General features: G+C 38.1%; 1 protein-coding gene across 1 annotated transcript in view; it reads left to right on the forward strand.

Moving 5' to 3' along the window:
• LYRM4 (LYR motif containing 4) overlaps positions 1-20,365 on the forward strand; it is a 96,004-nt gene extending 75,639 nt beyond the window's left edge. The window contains exon 3 of the mRNA XM_080610985.1: positions 16,165-20,365. Within this exon, the coding sequence (XP_080467111.1) occupies positions 16,165-16,227 (63 nt within the window). The 3' untranslated portion in view covers positions 16,228-20,365. The remainder of the gene's footprint in view (positions 1-16,164) is intronic.
• Positions 20,366-21,479: the final 1,114 nt, after the last annotated feature.

Consider the following 21,479-nt stretch of genomic DNA (forward strand, 5'->3'; position numbering starts at 1 on the left):
TTGTCAAACTGCTTTCAGAAATGGCAAGAAGTTGTCAGCCCTGGAACTGTACAGCAAATCAGCAAATGTAGTACCTTGAGAATAATGCATTTTCTGTCAGTCTGCTTTTTTTAGTGAAAAGTGCACAGAAAGCCCCAGTGATTAGGACTGAGAAGTATTGTCATATAATTAACTCTTTAATTTACCCAGGGGATTTTATCAGTCTGTTTTAAATCTGCCCACATGACTGGTGTAAAGAACATCAGGTCAGGTGGGCAGAAAAGTCTAGAGAAGTTGGCCATCTGTTTCTCCTTCTGGACAGATGTTGTCAGTGGGGAGCCTCCAGTCTGAGGGAATCGTAAGACTGAGCTCCCCGCCTGGTCCAGATGCTCTATGATTATAGGTGGGTAAGGTTTAAGAAGCTGCTCTTTCACAAATACTTACCAGTCCTATAAGCAGTGGAACAACAGGGGAAAACTTCAGACTGTGTTAGTGTGAAGTCTACTACAAATCTTCCTTATGTCTGTGCAAGTAAGGGCATGTATTTTTTTACTGACTATAATATTGGGCTGGAAAAGGAATGAAAGCCTGTAGCACAGCCACAGTTGTCACCGTATTTTAGTATCTGAGAAAATCCCTTTTGACTGGTGTTGGGTTAAACAATGGCCTCAGCTCTGGTAAATCAGCACCAAGCCCATTTAAAAAATCCAAGAGAATTTATACCAATTGTTTACAATGTAGCTTTTGAAACAAGTCAGCTTCAAAAAAACTTGATTTTGGGGTTAGCTATAATTGCCTTTCTGTAAAACAAACAAATACTACATACTGCATGATTTGTTCATGGGCTGGCCACTAAACCAGGAGTCACTGAATGGGTTGAGAAAACACCACCTAGTGTGATCAGAGTACAAATATTTTTGCGTATGGTCTAAGTCTGATTCTCTTGAAGCACTCACTGCATGAGAAGAATCTACATTTATGAGTGCGCCAAAGTACAAAAAATTCAAGCACTTGGATGTATTTAGGAGGAAACTGGATTCTGTGGATTCAGTTGCAAGGGCAAAGCAGCCAAATCTTGCCACAAAAAGTGTCTTGTCTTGTGTTGGTCAGGCTGCTTTCCTCATCAAAAAAGATCCTTCGTGATAGCAGAGGGGAACTGAGGAAAACACGGAAAACTTCTTACTGACACATAAGTGGTATTCCCTGCAAATTACAGGCAGGCCTGTAACAATTTTAAGTTGAATTTTCTGGAAGGCAATGCCATTGGGTATCGTCATCTTGCTGGTTCTGTGGTGGCCCCCAGCACCAAGCCTCACAGAATACAAGATCAAATATACATCATAAATAAGATGGTGAAGGATGCTTTTCTTTGCATGTAAGCCACCACAGTCTTGAGTTCACAATGCAAGATCATGCTGTGTTTATTAAAGGGTCCACTCTGATACAGTAGACTTTCTGAACGAGTGTGGGAAGTAGACACAGCTGGACACTCTGAAAGACTCTGCCTTAATGATAGCAAGAGCAGTCAGGTCACCTTTTCCTGCTTGAACTGGTTTCTGCTGTCAGATTGGTTGCAGGTGTCAAGGTGTTCTCCCAGCCTGTTGAGAAATTGTCAGTTGTTAGTCCTGTTTTCTCTGCTCCTGACCACATGGATGTTAGTTGATTGAGTGGTGATGTAGGCTGTTATCTTCCTTCCTCGCATCTTGATATTTGCACACAAAGGAAGGAATCTTTCCATGCAGAACTTACCTCTTGAAAGTTCTCCTAGGAGAAAAATATTTCTGAGGAAAATAGAGAGTGACTTTTTTTTTCTGTTTTTACTGTTTTATAAGGGCTGAGCAAAATGATCACCCATCAAGCTTGAGAGTTCAAAAGATGTACAAAATGCACATTTATGTGGTAGAACTCATTACCACAGCATGCTGGGGAGGCCAGCAGGTAGTTCAGTCCAAACAGGGATCAGACAAATTAATCAAGTCTGTTAAAATCATGGTATGGTTGTAGCTACATGGCCTTCCTCAGGGGATTGAAGAAACATTTTTCTTGAAGTCTTCTGTGTCCTTAATATCTACTTAAAGAAGGGAATTTCAACATACATAAAATAGCTTTGTTCAAGTGAGCATAATGTTTTTGCAGGTATTAAATTTGGAAAAAAATATTTGAGCTTTTATTTTAATTTCTGAATGAAGTTTTACTTGCCTGTTTGTTTCTTAATCCAAGTGTTAGTTTATCAAGCAGTGGAGACCCAAAGATTAAATTCTCCATCAGGAAAACTAGACTGCTTTAGTTTGGTTTAGTAGAAGTGACATGGAAAAAAAATATGAATATCTACAACTGGAGACTTAGAGTGCATTACTGAATTTAACAAAGAGCCCTTAAGGCAGGCAGATCAGTTACATTATCCTGCAAGTTTTTTTTTTATTATACAAGGATTTTTAGAAATTCCTGACAAAATTAATATCACTAGGCCTTTTATTAAAGGCTAATATCATGAGGAGCATTGATATATAAGCTTTGTAGAATACCTGAGACTGGAAGGGGCTTCCAGATGTCTCTGGTCCAACCCTCTGCTCAGAGCTGGTGGAGGTAAAGCAGATTTATCTATAAAGTAGCATGCAGATAAACTGCTGATAATTGCAGCTCTAATGTCACTTTAAATAAGTTTGCCTGTTTATGGAATATAATTCTTAAAGTAAATACCTGAGGTTTTTTTGTACATTGAGTTTTGCAAAATTGTCTCAAGGGTTTGTGGATTAAGCAATACAGAGAACTGCTGTGTTGTGCAAGAAACTGGTGGTTGCTACAGTCTTCTCAGCCCCAGCTGTGAGGGCATATCAGCAGTTTAGTTGAAAGAAAATGGGCATATTCATAAAATACTCCATAAATTAATTTTTAAGGCATAATATCTATTCCACAGTAGTTTCTGTATGGCCAGAAATAGCATCATCTGCATTGGTTGTAAGATCTTCTACATTATTACTTTTTAGGAATTATTTTTCACCTAATCACATCCTTTCTGGTATCCCCTTGATGGCCATGGCTCGTGGGATGTTAGTCATCAAATAAGGATCAGCTTTTCAAGACTGAGACTGTAAATCTAGCATACGGATCTAATTGGATTTGGGAACCAGAGGAGAGATTCGTTTCAGGGCTAATGTGACAATGCAGCTACATCTTATGGTTTTGTTTATTCAGTTGTGTATGTGTAGCATTGAGCAGGAGCAAAATACTGCATTTTAAGCAGTAAGTGGTTAAACACAGTACTTAGGCTTGCATGGTTTTTAAGTGGAATTTTCTGGAATGTCTTTTGAAGTGCCACAATGCCATCTACCGGCTCATTTGTTGTGGTTTCTTTTCCCAAAGGGGTTTGGGGTTTTTTGTTCACAGGCTTAGATGTAAGGTTTCTATGGTATTTTTAAATAGCAAAATAAACAAGTAGCATTGAATGAGCAAGATATTTTTGGGATGCCTGTGTATGTTAAAGGACGTAATACATTACATATGTTAAACAATCACTTCTAATCCCTTGCAAGTTAATCTTGCTCTCCTTTTGTTAAAAGTAACTCTGAGATGATTAGTAGCTTTTGTGCAAGTAGCTTCACTGTTTTCTGTCTCTAGTCATCCAGTTTCCCTTTTTGTTTCAATGTTTTCATACAGATAAATGAAAGACAAAGAAATGTGTAAGCTGTCAAGTCACAGAAACTGGAAAGTGTTGTAGTGGATATTATTTCTGACAGGATTCTTCACTGACAAGTTCCTAGATTCAATGCATTTCCCTTAATTGGCTCCTCTCCCCCCCCCCCCATGTTCAGGCGGACTTTTCAAGATTCATCAACAACCTTCTAAAGACCAAAATTTCATGGGCTTTCTAACAACTGTTATGGAGAGGCATGTACTAGAAAATACTATGCTCAGTATCAGGCTGCTCATGCCGTAAATGAGCAGTGGGGAGTTATAAGAAGTTTTGATTAGTTCTTGTTTTTAGTCAGCCTGCTTCATATTATCTATAGCAGTGACCGTCTGTCATCCACTTGCTGCCAAAAGAAATGAATGGGCAAATACGAAAATAACTTCCAAAAAACCCTCAGAAACTGTAGGTACAGGTAAACACTGTTACTGCAGTTTCACTTCCTGCTTTTCGTGGAGAGTTTCCTGATTAATTGGTTATTTTGTTTGTCTTCATAAAAAACTTCAGTTTTATTTTGTTTTTCCCCTGCACCTTCAGTTTTTCCTAACAGAAGTTTTTCATAATCCTGCTTTTCTTTAGTCTAGTTGGGAGAAACACAGGTAATGGCTTGTTGCACTTTGGGTTGGTTTTTAAATAAACTTGTAACTCAAGTAAAGCTTCTGGGTCATTATTCAAAACAAAGCAGCTAAGAAAAAATGTCCAGCTGTTTCTTAAATGGCCTGTAATGATTGTGAATTCAAACATCTGTGCCCCTTGTGGCCTTTCACCCTCTATCTCACTGACCTTCAGAAGGTCAAGTGGATCTTGCAAGCCCAGTTTTTATCGTAGGAGCTTTGTCTTGCTGACAGCTGCGGAGCATTTGCACTATGTGTGTGTGCTGGTGGAAGAGCTTGAGTGCTTTTGGCCAGCTCATATGGAAATGAAGCTGTCTGTGTTAAAGTTAGCGCTGGTGTGTGGCAGTGGGTTATTGCACTGCAGTTGGCGTGCTGTACGCTGAGAGCAGTGGAGCTGAAATGATTGTACTTGGCACTCGTGTTGGTTTTGTCATATAAATGATCTGTGTCAGAAAGGTTGCACTGGGGAGCAGGTCTTGTTAGCAGCTCGGGCTTCCCAGTCCTTGCTAAACAAGCCACCCACAAGCCATATGGTAGCTCTGCTGAGGGGAAAGCCCTCTGTGGCACTCCCATCACTGTGCTGTTTGGTTTTGGCTGGGGTGTTTTGTTTGAGGAATGCTCTACTCTATCCTGTGCAGAGGAATGGAGGTTGCTTTCTGCCTGTATTTGGAATAAGTGCTAACCTTTCACTCCTAATTGTTATCTGTGCTAGGAAGTACCAGGGCAAGCCTCCATTTAATGTGACATTAAGGGAGAATTACCAAAACCAGAAGAGCAAACAGAATTATTTTATACCACTTTTCTGTTACAATCTCTGCTTTTCTTTTTCTTCTGCTAACTGTCCTGTACTATTGCAAAGAAGGAAGAACTAATTAAGCCAGTTGCTGAAAGTGTTTTGCCACCCACACCACTGATAAGAACTCTTTGTACAGAATTAACTCTTACCAGCTGTGCTAAACCCAGTAATTTATCTTGGCAAAAGAAAAAAGTGCTGCTGTAGTTTATTCCAACTAAACAAGTTAATGTAAGCTATGCCCTGTATGCACACAAACATAGATATCTCCTGCTCAAAAGCTGGAGCTTTTGCAAATATATATTTTCTCCCTCATTAATTCTGAGTGTTCATAAAACTGAACAGCACTGGGAAATCAACTCATTTGTGTATGGAACTGGCTGAGCATGGCTGCAGAGAAGTTTGATGGCAGGATACTCGCCTAAACTTGGGCAGGTTCAAGCACGAGGGCTTGGATTAGGCTTGATGCTGTGCTACAAGTGGCATTTGCCTCAATGCTAAGAGGCAGGGGTAGTGATTCCTGGGGAAAATAATGTGCCCTGGGAGAAGGGCTGTAGAAAGACAGAAGTCCACCTGCTCTGACCTGGAGTATCTTCAAAAGGGATGGAGCAGTTCACTGTGTTTGTGGTTATGGCTTCACAAAGACTGTTTAAGAAAGTAGATCAGAGTCACAGTTTTCAACTGGGGTATTGGTTTGGAAACTGAGCTGAAGCAGAAAATTGATCCCAGGGTACCCAGGAGGCAGTGGACAGCAAGTGACAACTCACAGTCACAAACCTTGACCAAAATTCAACAAACCCATCCTCAGTCCTAAAACATCAATGTCTTTCCTTCTCAGCTGCTCACTATTCATGTTTTTGAAAAGTATAGCCAGTCCAGGCAATGTTTTTTTCCAGCTGAAATTCCAAATACTGATGCCTTTGGTTCTGCCTTTTCCCCTGATGGTGTGAGAACAAGGATGTTTTGTATGGTTTTCACTTGAACTCTTCAAAAAGAGGGGGCAACAAATGGAAAAAAAAAAAGCCCTTTAAAGCTTAGGTCACTTGCAGGTGTGGGATTTGGATATATTAAGCCAAGAATGATGACAGAGCAAGAAAAACTAAGTCCTTGGATATCCTCCATCAGAGAAAGTCAGATAAACAAGGAAATTATCTTTGTGATTCTGTACTGGAACAGATGACTGTGGTTTAGTAATCTGGTAGAATTTTGCCGAAAAAGGAAATCTTGTTAATGCAGAAAAATAAAAACTTACTCCTTTCCTTATACACTTACAGATCAGCAGAACACAGCAATAGGGGCTTGTATTTACATAAATGGGATGCTCCTTTCTGGGTGAAGATTGAATCAAAAAAACCTAAAACAAAGTTCCTCTTTGGAAATACACACACACACATATATGTATTTCTAAAGATAAATTCAGTTAGTTCTGCTCTTTCAAATTTAATCGTGTAATTTGAATGTGTACAGAGAAAAGCTCAGCCTATAATCACATCTGGTGTATGTGTGTAAGGTATTATCAGTGCAGAGAAATCGACATATTGGAAGCTTTAAAGTAAATTGTTCATTATATAAAATTAAGTCTAATCCTTGGTTTTAGCTTTCTTGAATGACAGGCGGAAAAAAACAAAACGGAGTTTCTCTGTGTCTTATGTCTTTGAAAAGTGTGTATGGGACAGGAGTGACATTTGTGTTTTTTCCAAAACACTGAAAAGCCTTGTTACTTTAACATGGTATTAAAGCACCTGGCAGTTTTACAAAATGCAGTGTACCTGGTGCCACCCTTTAACCAGCAGTGGGAATTTCAGTGAGAGCAGTCTAAAGTCTTGAGGCAGATCAGTCACCACCGAATAACTGAACTGTAGCTAACATACAGTCATGTAAAAATTCAGCAGCTCACTGTCTTTTACCTCCCAAAATAAATCTTCAGAAGCAAATAAAAATGCAGGGGTTTAAATATTCTTGTGGCTGAAAGCCATTAGCAAAACAGAAAATATAAATTGCTAGGTTAAGCGATATTACAGTTGTGAATCACCTGAACTTTTCCCCTTTATGTTTGGTGTTTTGGATAAGATTCAGAATAAACAGAAACACAAATCCAAGTTTATTTAGTTAAATACTGTATTGCCTTACCAGATGTACACAAGTATGTTCTGCTTGAAATGAAAAGTATTTGCCTTATTTGGTGCATCTTTCTGTGGTAGGTGATTGTGCCAACCTGACTTAATTGCAGCAGTTTTCCTATGAGCTACAGTTAATCCTTTTGTTTAAGCATGTAATCCTAAAATCTGAGCTCTGAGAATAATTATACCTCTCTGTACTTCTGATACCTGTATATATTTTCTGTCAAATATAGGACAGGGTCCTTCAAGGAGCAGTGTCCCCCTCAGCTTCCATAGGAGAGCCCTCAAGCATATGTGTTTTGTATTTGTTTACCATTTGTCTCACGGAGTTACTACTGCAGGTATACATGCATCACATGCTTTGGTACTGCAGATACTGCAAAAACTTCATGTTTATAAAAATCAAAGTGCAAGTGTAGCGAATGTGCATGGGTGACTATTGTGCCATGATACTACAGGTAGGAACTTTAAATGGAAGCAAGCACAGGCCCAGCTGGGATCAGAATAGCTACTGACTTCAAGGCAACAGATGACCAAGGTTTTCCATGCTGCCAAATCAAACACATTTTCTAGAGCAATTTACATTGCCTTGAGCTGCTACACTAGCAGCATTTTCTTCATTGAAGACTTTGGCAGTTCTCACCATGCAGGGCTTAAACACTCCTGAACTGTTTTTGACTTGGGTGAGCTCCAGTATCTTCTCTGGCATGTCTCTTGTATGCAGACCCTCACATGCATTTTCCCAGAATTACAGCCAGCCAGTCTTGCTTTTCAGTCCTTAGTACCTGCTGTCTTGAGATGTTCTTAGCTCCTGAAGTTCAGCTTTTCCCAATGCACGTACTCCGGTGCCTTGCGCTTACTTTATGTATCATTCACTTAAAAATATGGTGAAGATAAAGCATGCAAGCTTTTCAGGGCTTTAGACAATCATCATTTAGACAGGCAAATCTCAGTTAAAACACAGAAAGTCCACTTGCCATTTGGTGTCTGGAGCTTTCTCTGAGTTCCAGTGGTTTGGGACAAAATGAGAAATTTTCTGGAACCTGGAGGGAGGATAACTGTAGAAGGTGATGTGCTGTGTCAAGAAAGGGGGGGGCCACAGGTGCATAAGTCATTTTCTGAAAGACATTAACCTACAAACATGCTGTATACATCCCTATGTAACTGTTTTGCAGCCCTTCCCAGCAGCTACATTGCCCAGTTTACATGAGAAGTATGGCTAAAGTTGATTTTTTTAGTACATTGCATTTCTAGTCTTTGACTTTAAATATTGCAAAATGCGGTCTTTAAATTATGATAGTTGTCAAATGGGAACCAGCAGCTCCCTTTAGTTCTGCAGTAGTTCACACTGAAAGCCTATTAGTGCTACAAAATTACTTTAGCACACTTCTCAGTGTTTATACCTGCCCGTAAGGACTAAATTTTCTTCAGTGTTTCATTCCAAAAGTCTCTCACAATTAGGGATCCATGAGGACACCAAGGAGTGAAATATATTTCTTTTATAATGAGAATTTAGTCTTTGTATCTATTGTGGAGTTAGTGTATCTGTGATACACAAACATTACAGTATTTTCCTGGATGTAGTGCAGAATGTGTGTTTTGTGACAGTGGCTGTTGTATTATACTACTGACAAAAGTAAGGCAGGCACTCCCACTGGCATTGATGAATTCTGCTTATGTAGTTGCTACAAAACATAGGGTCCTCTGTGAATGGTTCGGGCATTTACATACCAAATGTCTCAGCATTACTAGAGTACCTGTTATACCACACTCAGCACAATGTTATCCAGGTCTTTGTCTCTGTTTCCAAGTACTGATGTTTTATATTCCTTTCTGTGCCACACTCCGCACCTTAACTGAGTGATTTTTTCTTCTCTACATTTTATGTTGAGGTCAGCCTATATTAAGTTTCTCCCCTTTACCCACATTAAAAGATTTGCTTCTTCTGTGTTTGACTTTTTGAAGAGTTTGAGCTGCTCTGTGGAGGTAGAGGATTTATATGTAAATAGGAGAGAAAAGGCAAGATGCTGAAGTACGTTAGCAGGTAGCAGGAGGAGAGGAGAGGTGGGAGCCTGGAGATTGCCAGGATGCTGAAAGCGTGCAAAGATCACACTGGCTCAGAGTGTTACCTCTTCAGATTTGCTTCTTCCTTGGATGAGCGTTGTATCAAACCTTCACCTGGCTGTTAAAGCCCAAAATCAGTCATTCTTTGCTATCCTTTGACCCACTGTCTGATATCTTTGTAAGGTTACCTTTGCAGCAGCAGAAGGATGCTTCTGCCCCTTCGCAGCAGGCTGCTACCTGTGCCATCTGCTGTTGGGCCCTCCATACTTTAAGATGGCATTTTTCTTGTCACACTCTTTTTTTCTGTAGGCCAAGAGGCTTGCAAAAAATGAGAGTGTGAGTTCACTGAAGGACCACATATCTTATCCACTTGACTTTCCAGTGTTTTTCTTTCTCTGTTGAGGATCCGTACTTTTTATTTCAAGCTATATCAAGCGTGTAGCTATTAGGAGCAAAGGCTCATGCCCATCTTATCTATAGGGATAATAATAGGTTTGTGTAATTTAAAAAAAATATATATTTCTTCTAACTGAAAAATAACCAGCTCTTAAAAAGAAGAATCCCCTGCTATTGTGGATCATCATATACAAATACACATGAGTATATATGTTTACAGTATTTCATGTGTTAATCTTTGAGGGGTTAGATGTGATTCTCTGCTCTTTTCACTGAAGAGTATCTCTTCAGGAAGACCACAGAATAAATTAATAAGAGCTTTAAATAAATATGTCATCCTGCTACTGATAGGTTGAATAAAGGTGTACCAAGATAAAGTACGTATGGTTCTAACAAAATTACATGATTTATCATCATTAAGAGAAATAACTTTCAGACAAATTTTCGCCCATTAGCTGGTTTACTTTACTTCACACCTTCCTACTTAGTGAAAGCCAGACAAATGGTAGCTATAAATTAATTTTTCCTGCCTTTTCAAAAGCTTCATGTAACTGTAGATGATGTTTTTTCACAAAGGGAAAAAGAAAACAGCATTTGCAAAACACAGGTAGAAGTAAATTATACAATAGTTCTAACTTTCCTGCTCTCTGCTTTCCTTCACTTCCTTTCCCACTCCTGTATAGACAAATGGAATCACTGAAAATAAGGGAAATGTCTCTAAAATCATACAGTTTTTTCCATATTGATTCCAGCTCTGAGGAACAGGAATAAACTGTGTATTTAAGGAGCCAAGTGCAGTTTTTCAACATCTTTTCCTAAGCAAAAATAAATAAGGCTGCTGCTACAGCATTTAATACCAACACAAAGATCTGGCAAAGCACTGATTTTATTGATGAGGTTTTAGTTCCATTTGAGTTTTTAAAATTACTGTGTACCATACGGGTGTGCTTATTATTGCAATACAAGATAATTTCAAAAATTGCTGTATTCATTTAAAGAACATTAAAGTGGCTTTTGTTAATATGAAAAATACTTATGATAAAGTGTGCTGTATATAGCATATCTGGCTTTGGACATGGGGAAAAAACATAATGATTCTTAAAAACAGTAACAACTTCATGTACCTTTGCAAATTGATTGGCATCATCCAACAGGACAGTAGGTAAACAACTGCTAATACTGCTGCTAGCTCTTAGAAGTAATCATTATTCTTGTATGTTTCTGTTCTTGTTACTTTCAAGAACTTAATATGCATTTATAATCATAGTGCAAGAAAGTACTAATGGGTAACTTCTTCCTGTGGTGTTAGAGGCCAAGATTTGCAGCAGTATTATGCAACATGACTGTGGTGTCATCAGGGATTTTTCTTCCTGGTTAAGATTCAGCAATGTGCCTGTGAGGTACACTTGTCAACTTTTCAGGTGCAACAGGATGAACCAGTCTGGTTTAAAATATGTCTGTGTATGGTATAGGTATATTAATAAACAGGGCTTTTTCTTTCTTCCCTGTAATAAGGAACTATGCAAATGCATATATTTGTGTGATCCATGGCTGTGGTAAGGTAACCATTTCTTCCCTACAGCAAAAGGGAGAAGATGGCTATGTTTATATAGAGATTGGTTTTTTAATATGTTTTATATACATTTATGTGTGTGTATATAACAATCTATAGATATATTTATATATGTAGATGCGTTTACTGTGTAAAACCATTTTTTAGTGTACTAACTTTAGTTATCATCTGCATTTAAGAAAAACAAGAAACATTTTTTTGCTTCTCCTGTGATGACCCTCTTGGGAATAATTGAGAGCTGAAGAATTGCTTTCTTACGTTTTCATATTCCTGAGCTGTGGTGGCACTTTTATGTGTTTAGGCTTTGTGTTTACCTATAAAGTAATTCTCCATACAGTAAGAGTGTTGCACCATCTCCTGTTAAGCCACTCCTGCTTTTGTCTGCCATTGAAAAATAAACAGTGCATGAAAAAAAACCTGAGGTTGGTTTGCCTTTGAGGGCAGAAAATTGCTCCCTAGAGATTTCTTCAGAAACTATATTTAAATAAGGAGACAGTAATTAAATAAACACGGTTTGTTAATTTTGTTATTTGTGTTACAAATGGGAGAAGACAGAGAAGGGGAGCTCCTCTGTACCACTCTTACATTGACTTAGCTTAGAAAGCAGTGGTAAAGACACAAGGGTCTGTAGTCATACTGCATTGATTTACGTGAGAACATACCCTAATTGCAATTAGGAAGATGATGTTTCCCCATCATCAGCTGAGGAACTCAATCAAGATATGTCACCAGCTGTGCAAGGTCCTAACATTCCTTCAAGGGCTGAGACCTAAATTGTCTTTCCTTCTCATGTATCACTCCTGCTAAGAGATATTACAAGCCAGGCTTATTGTCATTTTGACTTTGCATTTGTCTTGTGGATATCCTTCTTCTGATCCACCGGATTTGGCTGTACGTTGCCATTTCCTTTTGGACATCACCTCTCCTCAGGCCCGCTACCCTGGCTACTTACCCAAGTAATTTTAAGGCACTGAGATTTGTCATTGAGACCTCACCTAAGCAGGTAGATAGTTGTTTGGAGATTGTCAAGTTTGGCAGGAAGATAATGATGAGCAGTTTGGTGACAGTGAGAAAAAGTATCTTCATCAGGGCTCAGCAGGATTTGTTAGAGCTCATGGGTTATTTACAATGTAATTGCAATTCTGTTAAATACATGGGAGAAAAGAATACCTTGCCACCTTTGTACTGCAGAGCCAGCACAATTAAGGAGGGGAAAATGTCGTGTTTATTAAAGTCAGTAAATGTTTTGAATCTATTATATATACAGAGCTGTGAAGGAAAGATGCCATCACACCTTCCAGAGCAGTGCCGTGCACTCTAAAATGACCAAGGCAAGTTAGAAAAAAATTTAAACCCCAGTCACCTTATTGTCACTTCTCCCTCAACTCTGAGCTACAAAGTAAAATCTTCATATGAATAAAACCCACAAGACATGCTGCATACCTTCAAAAGCTGAAGAAGATCTAGTAGTATTTTGCAAAGTCTGCAGGGTCTACCCCACTGCCTGTGTTGGATAGGAAGGCAGACCCTTGGTTTCAGGCTACCTTCCAGGTCACCACTGTCCCCTTGCAGTTGTATCTGTCACGTGGCTTGGCATGAAAGCTATATATAATCTGCTCAGCAGCCACCACAGGTCTCCCTGAGAGTCAGGCACTGGTGAGCCATAGACTGTTTTGAGAGGACAGAGTTGGCAATTTGACTGGATTTGTTGAGGTTTTAGGGTGATAGCATGTTCTTCTAATGTCTTCAGGACATGGGGATCTTTTTTATCAATATTTATTCTACTTCTTTAATTCTTTTTATTTAATTCTACTATTCAATTCTTACTGCACCTCCCCATACACATCTCTGATACTCTGTTATCTGGGGAAAACCTCTCCTACTTGCTTTTCCCAATAGTGAAAAAAGATTCCCTGAAGTGGCTTTTCCCTGTAATTGCTGCTGCCAGCCACGAGCAAGGAAAAGTACTGTTTCCGTCTGAGTACATAAACACCTAATAACCAGAAAACAGTTGAGTTACAGGATGGACCAGTGCTTACTGTTCAGTCATTTGTTTTTCCCTGTTTGTTGTCTCTTATCTGTTGATAAATCCCATTCTGAAACCTTGAGTCTTCTCCTGGATTCAGATGGAAGGCAAGATTAAGTTTTTCAAGTTCACAATTAAAAACTGACTGTATAGATTTGTCCTAAATCTCTGAATAAGGACAAATTGTCAGGTTTTGGTGGTCGGACTTGTCAGACTTACTTTTAAAGTACATAATTTTGCAGGCAGAATTTAAACATTAAATAATTCAGTCAGATTGAAAAAGCAGCCTTTCTATTTCTATTTATTATCTTCTCCTGATGGCAAAGCAGTCTTTATTGCACATTCTTTCCTGCAGAATTTAATTGCAATATGTTACCTTACAGAGGTAAATAAAATTCTGGGTAACAAAGTTGCTGAACAAAGGGTAGAGCCTTTTTCCACAAAAGCTTCCTGTGATTAATGAAAATACCCTGACACTGACCTATGCACTGGCTTCCAGCCATCTACCGGAAGAGTACATGGTATGTGGTGTACAAGCTACAAACTCACATGATGGAAAAAAAAGAACACAATAGATAGCCACTTAAGTCTTTAAATTTGGAATGATACACAGTGATGCTTGCTGCTTAGGTCATTTCTTCAGACTTAGCATTGGTGAGGACACTGTAAGAACGCTGTTTTGATTCATAGGGTTAATGAGTGTCAGTGTGTAAATACTAGTGCAGTCCTTCTGCTGAGGCAGTGGATGTTTATAGATGTGAATTTTTCAGCAGCTATAAACGGAAGGTCTATTTGTTTTGTCTGAAGTGCATGGGAAAGGCTTGATCATAATGTTAGAAATTCAAGACTAATGGTTTAAAAAATTCCTTATGTTTCAAAGTTCAGCTTAAAATGGTATGGCATGGCATAGCTGCTGGAAAGGAGGCACCAGAGCAGACGAGCTGCAGCAGCCCAGCAAAGGCAGACAACCCAGCACTGTGCATTCACTGAAATGCCCGCGTGCCTGTGGTTTGCTAAGGAAGCAGCTCAACACACACATCTGTGGTTTCATGGCATTCAAGACAAGATGTACAGCAGTAGATAATATCACCTGTTGGCACAGAGGCAGCAAACAACAGGTCGTATACCTTTCTCTTACAAAGCCATCTGCCCCAGCTGAATATGATTGACTGAGAAGTCACGTACTCGGTCTCATCTATCTCCCCAGTTGGTGGAGAAAAAGAAATGCAATTCAGGTTTCAGCATTTTTATAATCCCCCTGAGCCTCCCATTAAATTTGCTCTACTGTGTGGGAAAGGATTAAAGATTCTTTGGGCTCCAAAACACAGTATACAGAAATTAAGTACTACAGCATGGTTTGTTGTAAGGCAGCAACTGAAGTGTATGGCTTGCCACATAACCCAGAGCAGCGAGTTCTCTTTGACAAGTAACACTTGTTGACAGCTTAAAACTTCTGTTGGTAACACACGCCACAGTTGTGTACGGCCTTTGTTTTAAATATTCTGTGTGCAACATACTTCATTAGTAATTTAAAATATAATCCGTGTCGTTCATATGCTGTTACTAACTTAGCTCAGAGTGCCAAAAGAAAGGGAAATTTGCTGGCAAGGAGAACTTCTGTTCCTTTAAGAATGGCTCATAAATTCTCCCTTGTAATAAATATTTCAAGACTAAAATCAATGTGTTACAAGTTTCAGACAAGGCTGTTTATCAAAATGAAATAGTTCATTTCCTAAAAGGCAATATTATTTACATTTTATGTGAGTGTGGGCATAGATGAGAGATTTTTATTTAAGAGCAGCCAAGATTTTTTTCCCCTCAAAAATGGTAAATTAAAAATGCTGAAAAATTGCTTTCCCTAATTTTTCACTACTTTGACAGCCTGACTTTTTATCAGGCTTAGTTTGTGCAGTATTAAATTCTAATAATTATATTGTGCTTAGTGTAATTAAGCATCTAGCCTTTTTGTCCTAATTCCATAATTAAATAGAAGAACTTCATTTGTATGTGCGTGGAAAGGACACAGAGCTACTGTGTACCCAGGCTTTGTGGAGAAAGTAGGGGTGAGAAAGGGCATAACAGATATTAAAAATTAGATTCAAAAATTCATACTTTTAAAATAAATGTTTTCTCCTGCTTGCGTTACCCTGCTTGCATGAAACTTCTTCCTTCCACATCACAACTGTTAAGCGAAGAGCTGTGTGTGACTACTGCCGACTGCCCATCTGTCTACAATTTTCCAATGTTACAATGCAGATTGGAAAGTACTAAAGAACAAGAGGAATCAAAGTATCAGTGTTGCGTTTTTGTCATCTTTCATTTCCTCATTGCACTAGAAAGCACATATATATGAGGTGTCAATACCATCTCATGAACGAGAGGTCAGTTCCAGCGTGTGTAAAATGTTACTGCTGAGCTAACTGTAACTGGTTTCACTCTGTGTAAGGCGAATTAAATCAGGATTCCAGAGGGACTGGAAAACAATACCATGGAGTTAATATCTAGGGTCTCCACCTAAAAAGCATAGTGAGAAATACCTGGTGACTGTATCTGTCTTTTTATTTTTCATTATACGCATATTTTCAGTTTTCTAAACATACAGCCTGTTTGCTTTTCCTCTGTAGTAACCTCTAATATTAACTAAACATGATCCTTTGAACAGTGTTCCTCAATGTCATGATTTCAAGATTTTATATATGCAGATATGTTGTATAGTGGTTATTTTTCTTAACATCTAAGCTGAAACGAGATTATTTACAAAAATATGCTTGTACAAAAAAAATGTCATTATTAAAAAGCTTAACATATGAGCTACTCAGTTCTTGGAGTTTTTAAATCACTCTTATGCAGCTGAAATTATAACCTGTTTCCTTTCCGGTTTCAGCTTTCTGATATTTTGGTTTGATTTCAGGTTACTATTGGGCAACTGTATTCCACGCAGAAACTGGTTATTGAGAGTCCAGAAAACACATAGCTATGAGAAGACTCCAATCCTGAAGCGACACTGGACCATCATCAGCATCCTACAGTGCCACATACAGAAGCATAAACTCACTGCACATGTCTGAGCTTTTCTGTTCAACAGAAGAAATGCTTGAGAGACTCAGGTTTTGGCAACCAAAGTACTATTTTCTAATGGTTCACATGTTCTAAAATATATTGCTGTGATTTATGATAGCATGTAAAGTAGTCTTGAAATCTGTGTGCTTGTGTGTTCCATGTGATGGAATAGTTCCTGCCCTACTTTGACAATAAAACTTCATTGAACTACCTGTAACTAGATACATTTATCTGCTGCTGACCTTGTCCCTCACAGAGCATGAAAGATGTGTTAGATTTAAGATCCCTCACCCAGTTACTAAGTTCTTATTGATACTGTTTCATTTAAAAATACACAGCATGTTACTAAACACATACTTCATTTTAAAACCAGGGATGAACAGTTTTCGTTTCCTGGACCTTGATGCTTACAATAATCATAAGCTGTATATTGTGTTTTGGTTTTTTTTTAAAGAGCATCCCTTTACATTTCCGGAGGTAACATAAAAATTTAAGGAGGTCTTTTTGCAGTTTCCAAGAGTTCGTAATAGCCAGTCTCATCCTACTTTTAACAATTAACAGATCAGAACAGCAGAATGCAAGACTTGCATCACTGAGGCTTGGGAGCTTTAAAATATATTTTCACCATTGAGTCCTTTTCTTAAATTTATTGAGGTGCAGCTATTGGCAGAAAGCCCCACATCCCTTTACGCAAGGTTTCCCTTGTTCACAAAGCCCCTGAATTTTGCAGGAGAAAAAGAACCTAACTACAACAATAACTCAAATGCTGAAAGTCAGGGATTGGCAGCAAGCTTTGCCTAGGGAAAGTGGAACACGCAGTATAGTGTTTTATTGGCTATTATTAAATCTATAGAACAATCAACCCTTTTAAGACAGTACGTTAAGAAAATTAAAGCAAAAAATTTAATCAGGTTGTGTTCAAGTCATTGCTGTGCTTGAATTTGTCTTCTATTAGAAATTTGCAGAAAAATTAAGCAATGCAAAGCTTTTTTAATGGCATACAGGGAAAAAAGATTCCTTTTTTCTTCAAGGGTTTGTTGTGGGTTTTTTTTTTAAAGAAGGGAAACAGAAACTCAAAACTAGTTCCATGACACTGTGGCCTTTAAAAACCTCCCCTTATTTTTCTTGCTGCCCAAAAGTCAGCTTTGTTGAGAATCTCTGTAGTTCTGCATTGTTCAGGCTGTGGGATAACATTATTAAAGTAGAGGATAGACAAAGTGTCCAATTTAGAACAAATTCCCATTCCTCACTACCATCATTTAAAGTGTATTTTATAATTTTGTACAGTTAGATTGAAATGTATAGTAATGCATTCCATTAACAATATAGTGCACAGAATAAGATACCTTGACTACCTGAAACTACAAATATAGCCCCCACTCTCTTTCAAATTAAAGGTAAACACAGTAATAATTATCTTCTTATTAGGTGTATAAGTAATGCAGTGTAAATTGCTTTTAGTGAACATTTTATTAAAATTGAATTTAATTAATCTTACAGGTAATATACATTTAATTCTGTGTTTTAAATCTCCACATTCACAACTGAGTAATTAAGTGCACTTAAGTAAATGGTGAAAGTGTAGGGAAAGAAAGGTTTGATTACCATTTCAGGTTCCAGTGAACTCAAATATAGTTAACATCTTACACTTTAGAGGACACAGGCTTGGAAGGGCTGCCAGTTTTATGCTCTAAGGAACTTGATCCCTAAAACAGTACATGCAAAATCCTTGTTTAAAACAGCTTCATTACTGAAACAAGCACTGCATACTATTTCGAGACCTGAGAATGTGTGCTAGGAAACAAAATAAATATCCTTGTAAAGTAATGTAGCCCTAATTTATAAAGAGGGACAACTCCAGTAACATTTTTGCTATTTGAACCTATGTTTTCACCATCTTCACAAAAAAAAAAAAAAAAAAAAAAAAAAAAAAAAAAAAAAAAAATTTGTTTTCAAGTAGAGGTCTTTTAAATGCATAATAATTTCTTCCAAAATACCAGTACCTTTCCAGTGAAGTTCTTTATTGATGCTTCCAGTGAGAATGCAGTTGTAGACGATAGATGCTGTCATACAGGCGTGCAGGCACAAGAATGTCTAATTTCTTATTAATCCCCTCAAAAGTATTAAGAAGATTACTCCTTTAATGCCTGAAAATTCTGCTGTTAAATTTTGGTGGTGGATACAGCAGTACTGCAGTCCTAACTCATGCCATCTGCTCCTACTTTCTGTCTCAAGGTTACCACTCAGATTACCTCCCTTAGCTATTCATACCTCCAAAAGATCAGTAGTAACCTTCAGGATACATTTACAAAGAGGGGCCATCAAGACAATTTAAAAATAAATAAATAAATAAAACCCAGGCTCTGTAATTTCCCTCTCCCCCAAATCTGTGGTACAGAGGTTTGGTAGCTTTCTCAGCCAAGAGAGGATTAGTCCTTATTCCAAACTACCCGTAGATTTACCATACAGTATTTATACATTACTTATTAGAACAAATGTAAGAAAACTTCTGCTGCCAAAGACCAAAAGCCTGTGTAATACTCTCTAACTTAACTTTAACACAAGTGCAAAGCTAGAAAGGTATTAGCATTTACTACTCAACACTATTAGCATTTAATACTCAAACATCACTCCATTTTAGATGTTTGTTCTCTCTTTTGGACAGATCTGAATGTTTCCTTACCAACACACATGTAAGTGCACACTCTGCTACTGTTAGTTATGTGCCTATTAGTTGTTTGTGATTGGAAGATAACTAGAAATATTATGTTTTCCGTGCCTCATGCCCATTTAAGTAATTTTGTTATAACCCAGTTCTGTATAAAAACATAGCTTACCAAATCATTATCATTTATCATTGAAATCCTACAAACTACGAAAGGAAAATACTTAGAAGCCACATCTGGCTTAGGAAGTCCAGTGCTGAAATAATAGTTGTAGGCTTGGATGACTTTAGTATTATGTTCGTACCCGCTTGCCCTGTTCTTACTCATGGATAGGCATATGCTCATTGTCACTGCTGGAGACAGCGAACTGTAGAGCTGGCACTGTGGTCCAGCCTCAGAGTTGCTGTGCTCTTACAACTGCACCTTCTGCGCTTCACCAGTTCCGTTTGCGCTGCAATACTCATTAAATCTCTCTCTTGGCACGCTGTCAGGAGCTTTGTTGGATTTTGTTAAAGCAGTGTAAACAACAGGAATAGTTTAAACACAAAGGAATGATCCTATGACTTATGTACAATGTCCGCTATTATAAAAGTGTATCCTTTTTCCTTAGAAGGGAGTGCAGTATCTTTACTAAAGCTGCAATGTCTTAGCGAAAACAAGCTCGCTTTTGTATTATATTAAAAATGTTTCTCTGTTCCTGATCTCAACATTTTAGCAAACTATTAACCTCAGCAGTATGCACCAAAATTTGAATGTTTACATGCCCTGAAGTTTGTCATGACTTTTACAGTATAAACTTGGAAACAGTGCTCTGTATGAAGAAGAAGAAAAAAGAACAATTTGTCTAATATCAGTAACTGTTTAAAGGACAGGGATTTCTGTTGTGTGTTACAGCTTCCCAGGAGATTTTACTGCAATTGAAAACTCAGTTTCAGAATGCCCAGATCTATCAAGAGGTACAGCTGTCCTGGAGGAAAGCAACTCGAGGGAATAGCATGTGAAAGCTTTACATATAGTGTTGAAATAGGCCAAGACGTATTTTAACTTACATTTCTAAAAAGGTATTTCTGTATAAAACTTCACCAAGTTTCCAGACATTAAAAGCATTACATTCACCCTCTTAACATCAACAGGTACAAGAATAATTATATGGAGAAGCACCAGCCTCTCGACCTCCTTTCTGTAATGCAACATAAATGCACCTCTCCAGATATCCAGCACGGACCATACATCAAAACAAAGAACAGAGCCATGAAAGAGCTGTGCACTGACTGTTTTCCTGAGTTTTCCATAATGATCTACAGTGAAATCCTGCCATTATTCACATTGAGAGTATACTGATCGCTTTGTTCCACAGTTCTTAACACGGGCATCATTATTTCATACCTTCAGGAATGTTTTGCTTGATGACATTTATAAAAATAAAAAGGACGGAACGTGTGTAGCTCTTTTACTGAGAGTTTACATTCTTATTTTTTTCAGTGTTTTAGAACACAAGAATGGTGCATGAGCCCTTGATGTGGAAGCAGGAAAAAAGAGAAGGCAGTAATTCTTCTACCACTGTGTATTTTCTACAACTGTAAGATGAAGAAAAATCAGAATTCTCAAACCTGCATCACAAACATATGCACCTTCAAAGGATTCTGCAGCTTACACAGAAAACTAAATATCATCAATGCGTGACAAGAGATGCTTCTTCCTGAACTACTTACCTTTTTTACTGTGAAGCCCAATATCTACTTACAAGAGAGGGAAGTGGTATTAAGTAGTGAATTCAAATGACTTCTCTTCTGTGTTCGGAGTAACAGAACTATGGAGACTTCTGAAGAATGTAAAGGCTTTCTATTGAAAGAGTGCACCCCATAAATATTTATAGCAGTCTTTGGCAATATGCTAATCCAAGGCAAGTAATTTTCCCTCTCTTAAAAAGAATCATGAAAAACAATTAAGGTGATTTAATTACAGCCACGCAATAGGCAGCAGATTTTGAACTCCTGACAGATGAACATTCATCACAGTGCCATGTTACCCTAACCCCATAACACAAGACTCTGAACAGAATAGACAATTAAACCTAGATCATTTCCCCTACCTTCCTGCAGTACTTTGGGCTAGATCCAAATCCCAAAGAAGCCAATGGGAGCAGAAGCCAGGCTTTTCAAGTACTGACTGAAAGCCCCAGCTTTAAATAAAACAGAACTAGTTTGCATGCAAGTTTGCGGTTCTTCATGACACTAAAGTAAATTTAGCTTCGGAGTCCTTTTCTGAATCATGTAGATCAGAATTTAAATGTGAGAGGCAAAAAATGGCTCAAGGAAGATTTAACTTAGCTGTCCTTCACAGTTACCCAGCGCAGAGTTTCAACTGTATTAAACTTTCTGGTTCTGCATACACCTATAAAACCATTTGGCAGCTGTTTCTCCCCTAAACCCTTAATCCATGGGGAAACAAAGCAGAAATCTGAGTACAATGAAAATCTTTGGAGCTGGAATTTTTCCAA

This window comes from Psittacula echo (assembly GCF_963264785.1).
Source record: "Psittacula echo genome assembly, chromosome: 2".
In the NCBI taxonomy this organism is placed as follows: Eukaryota; Metazoa; Chordata; class Aves; order Psittaciformes; family Psittacidae; genus Psittacula; species Psittacula echo.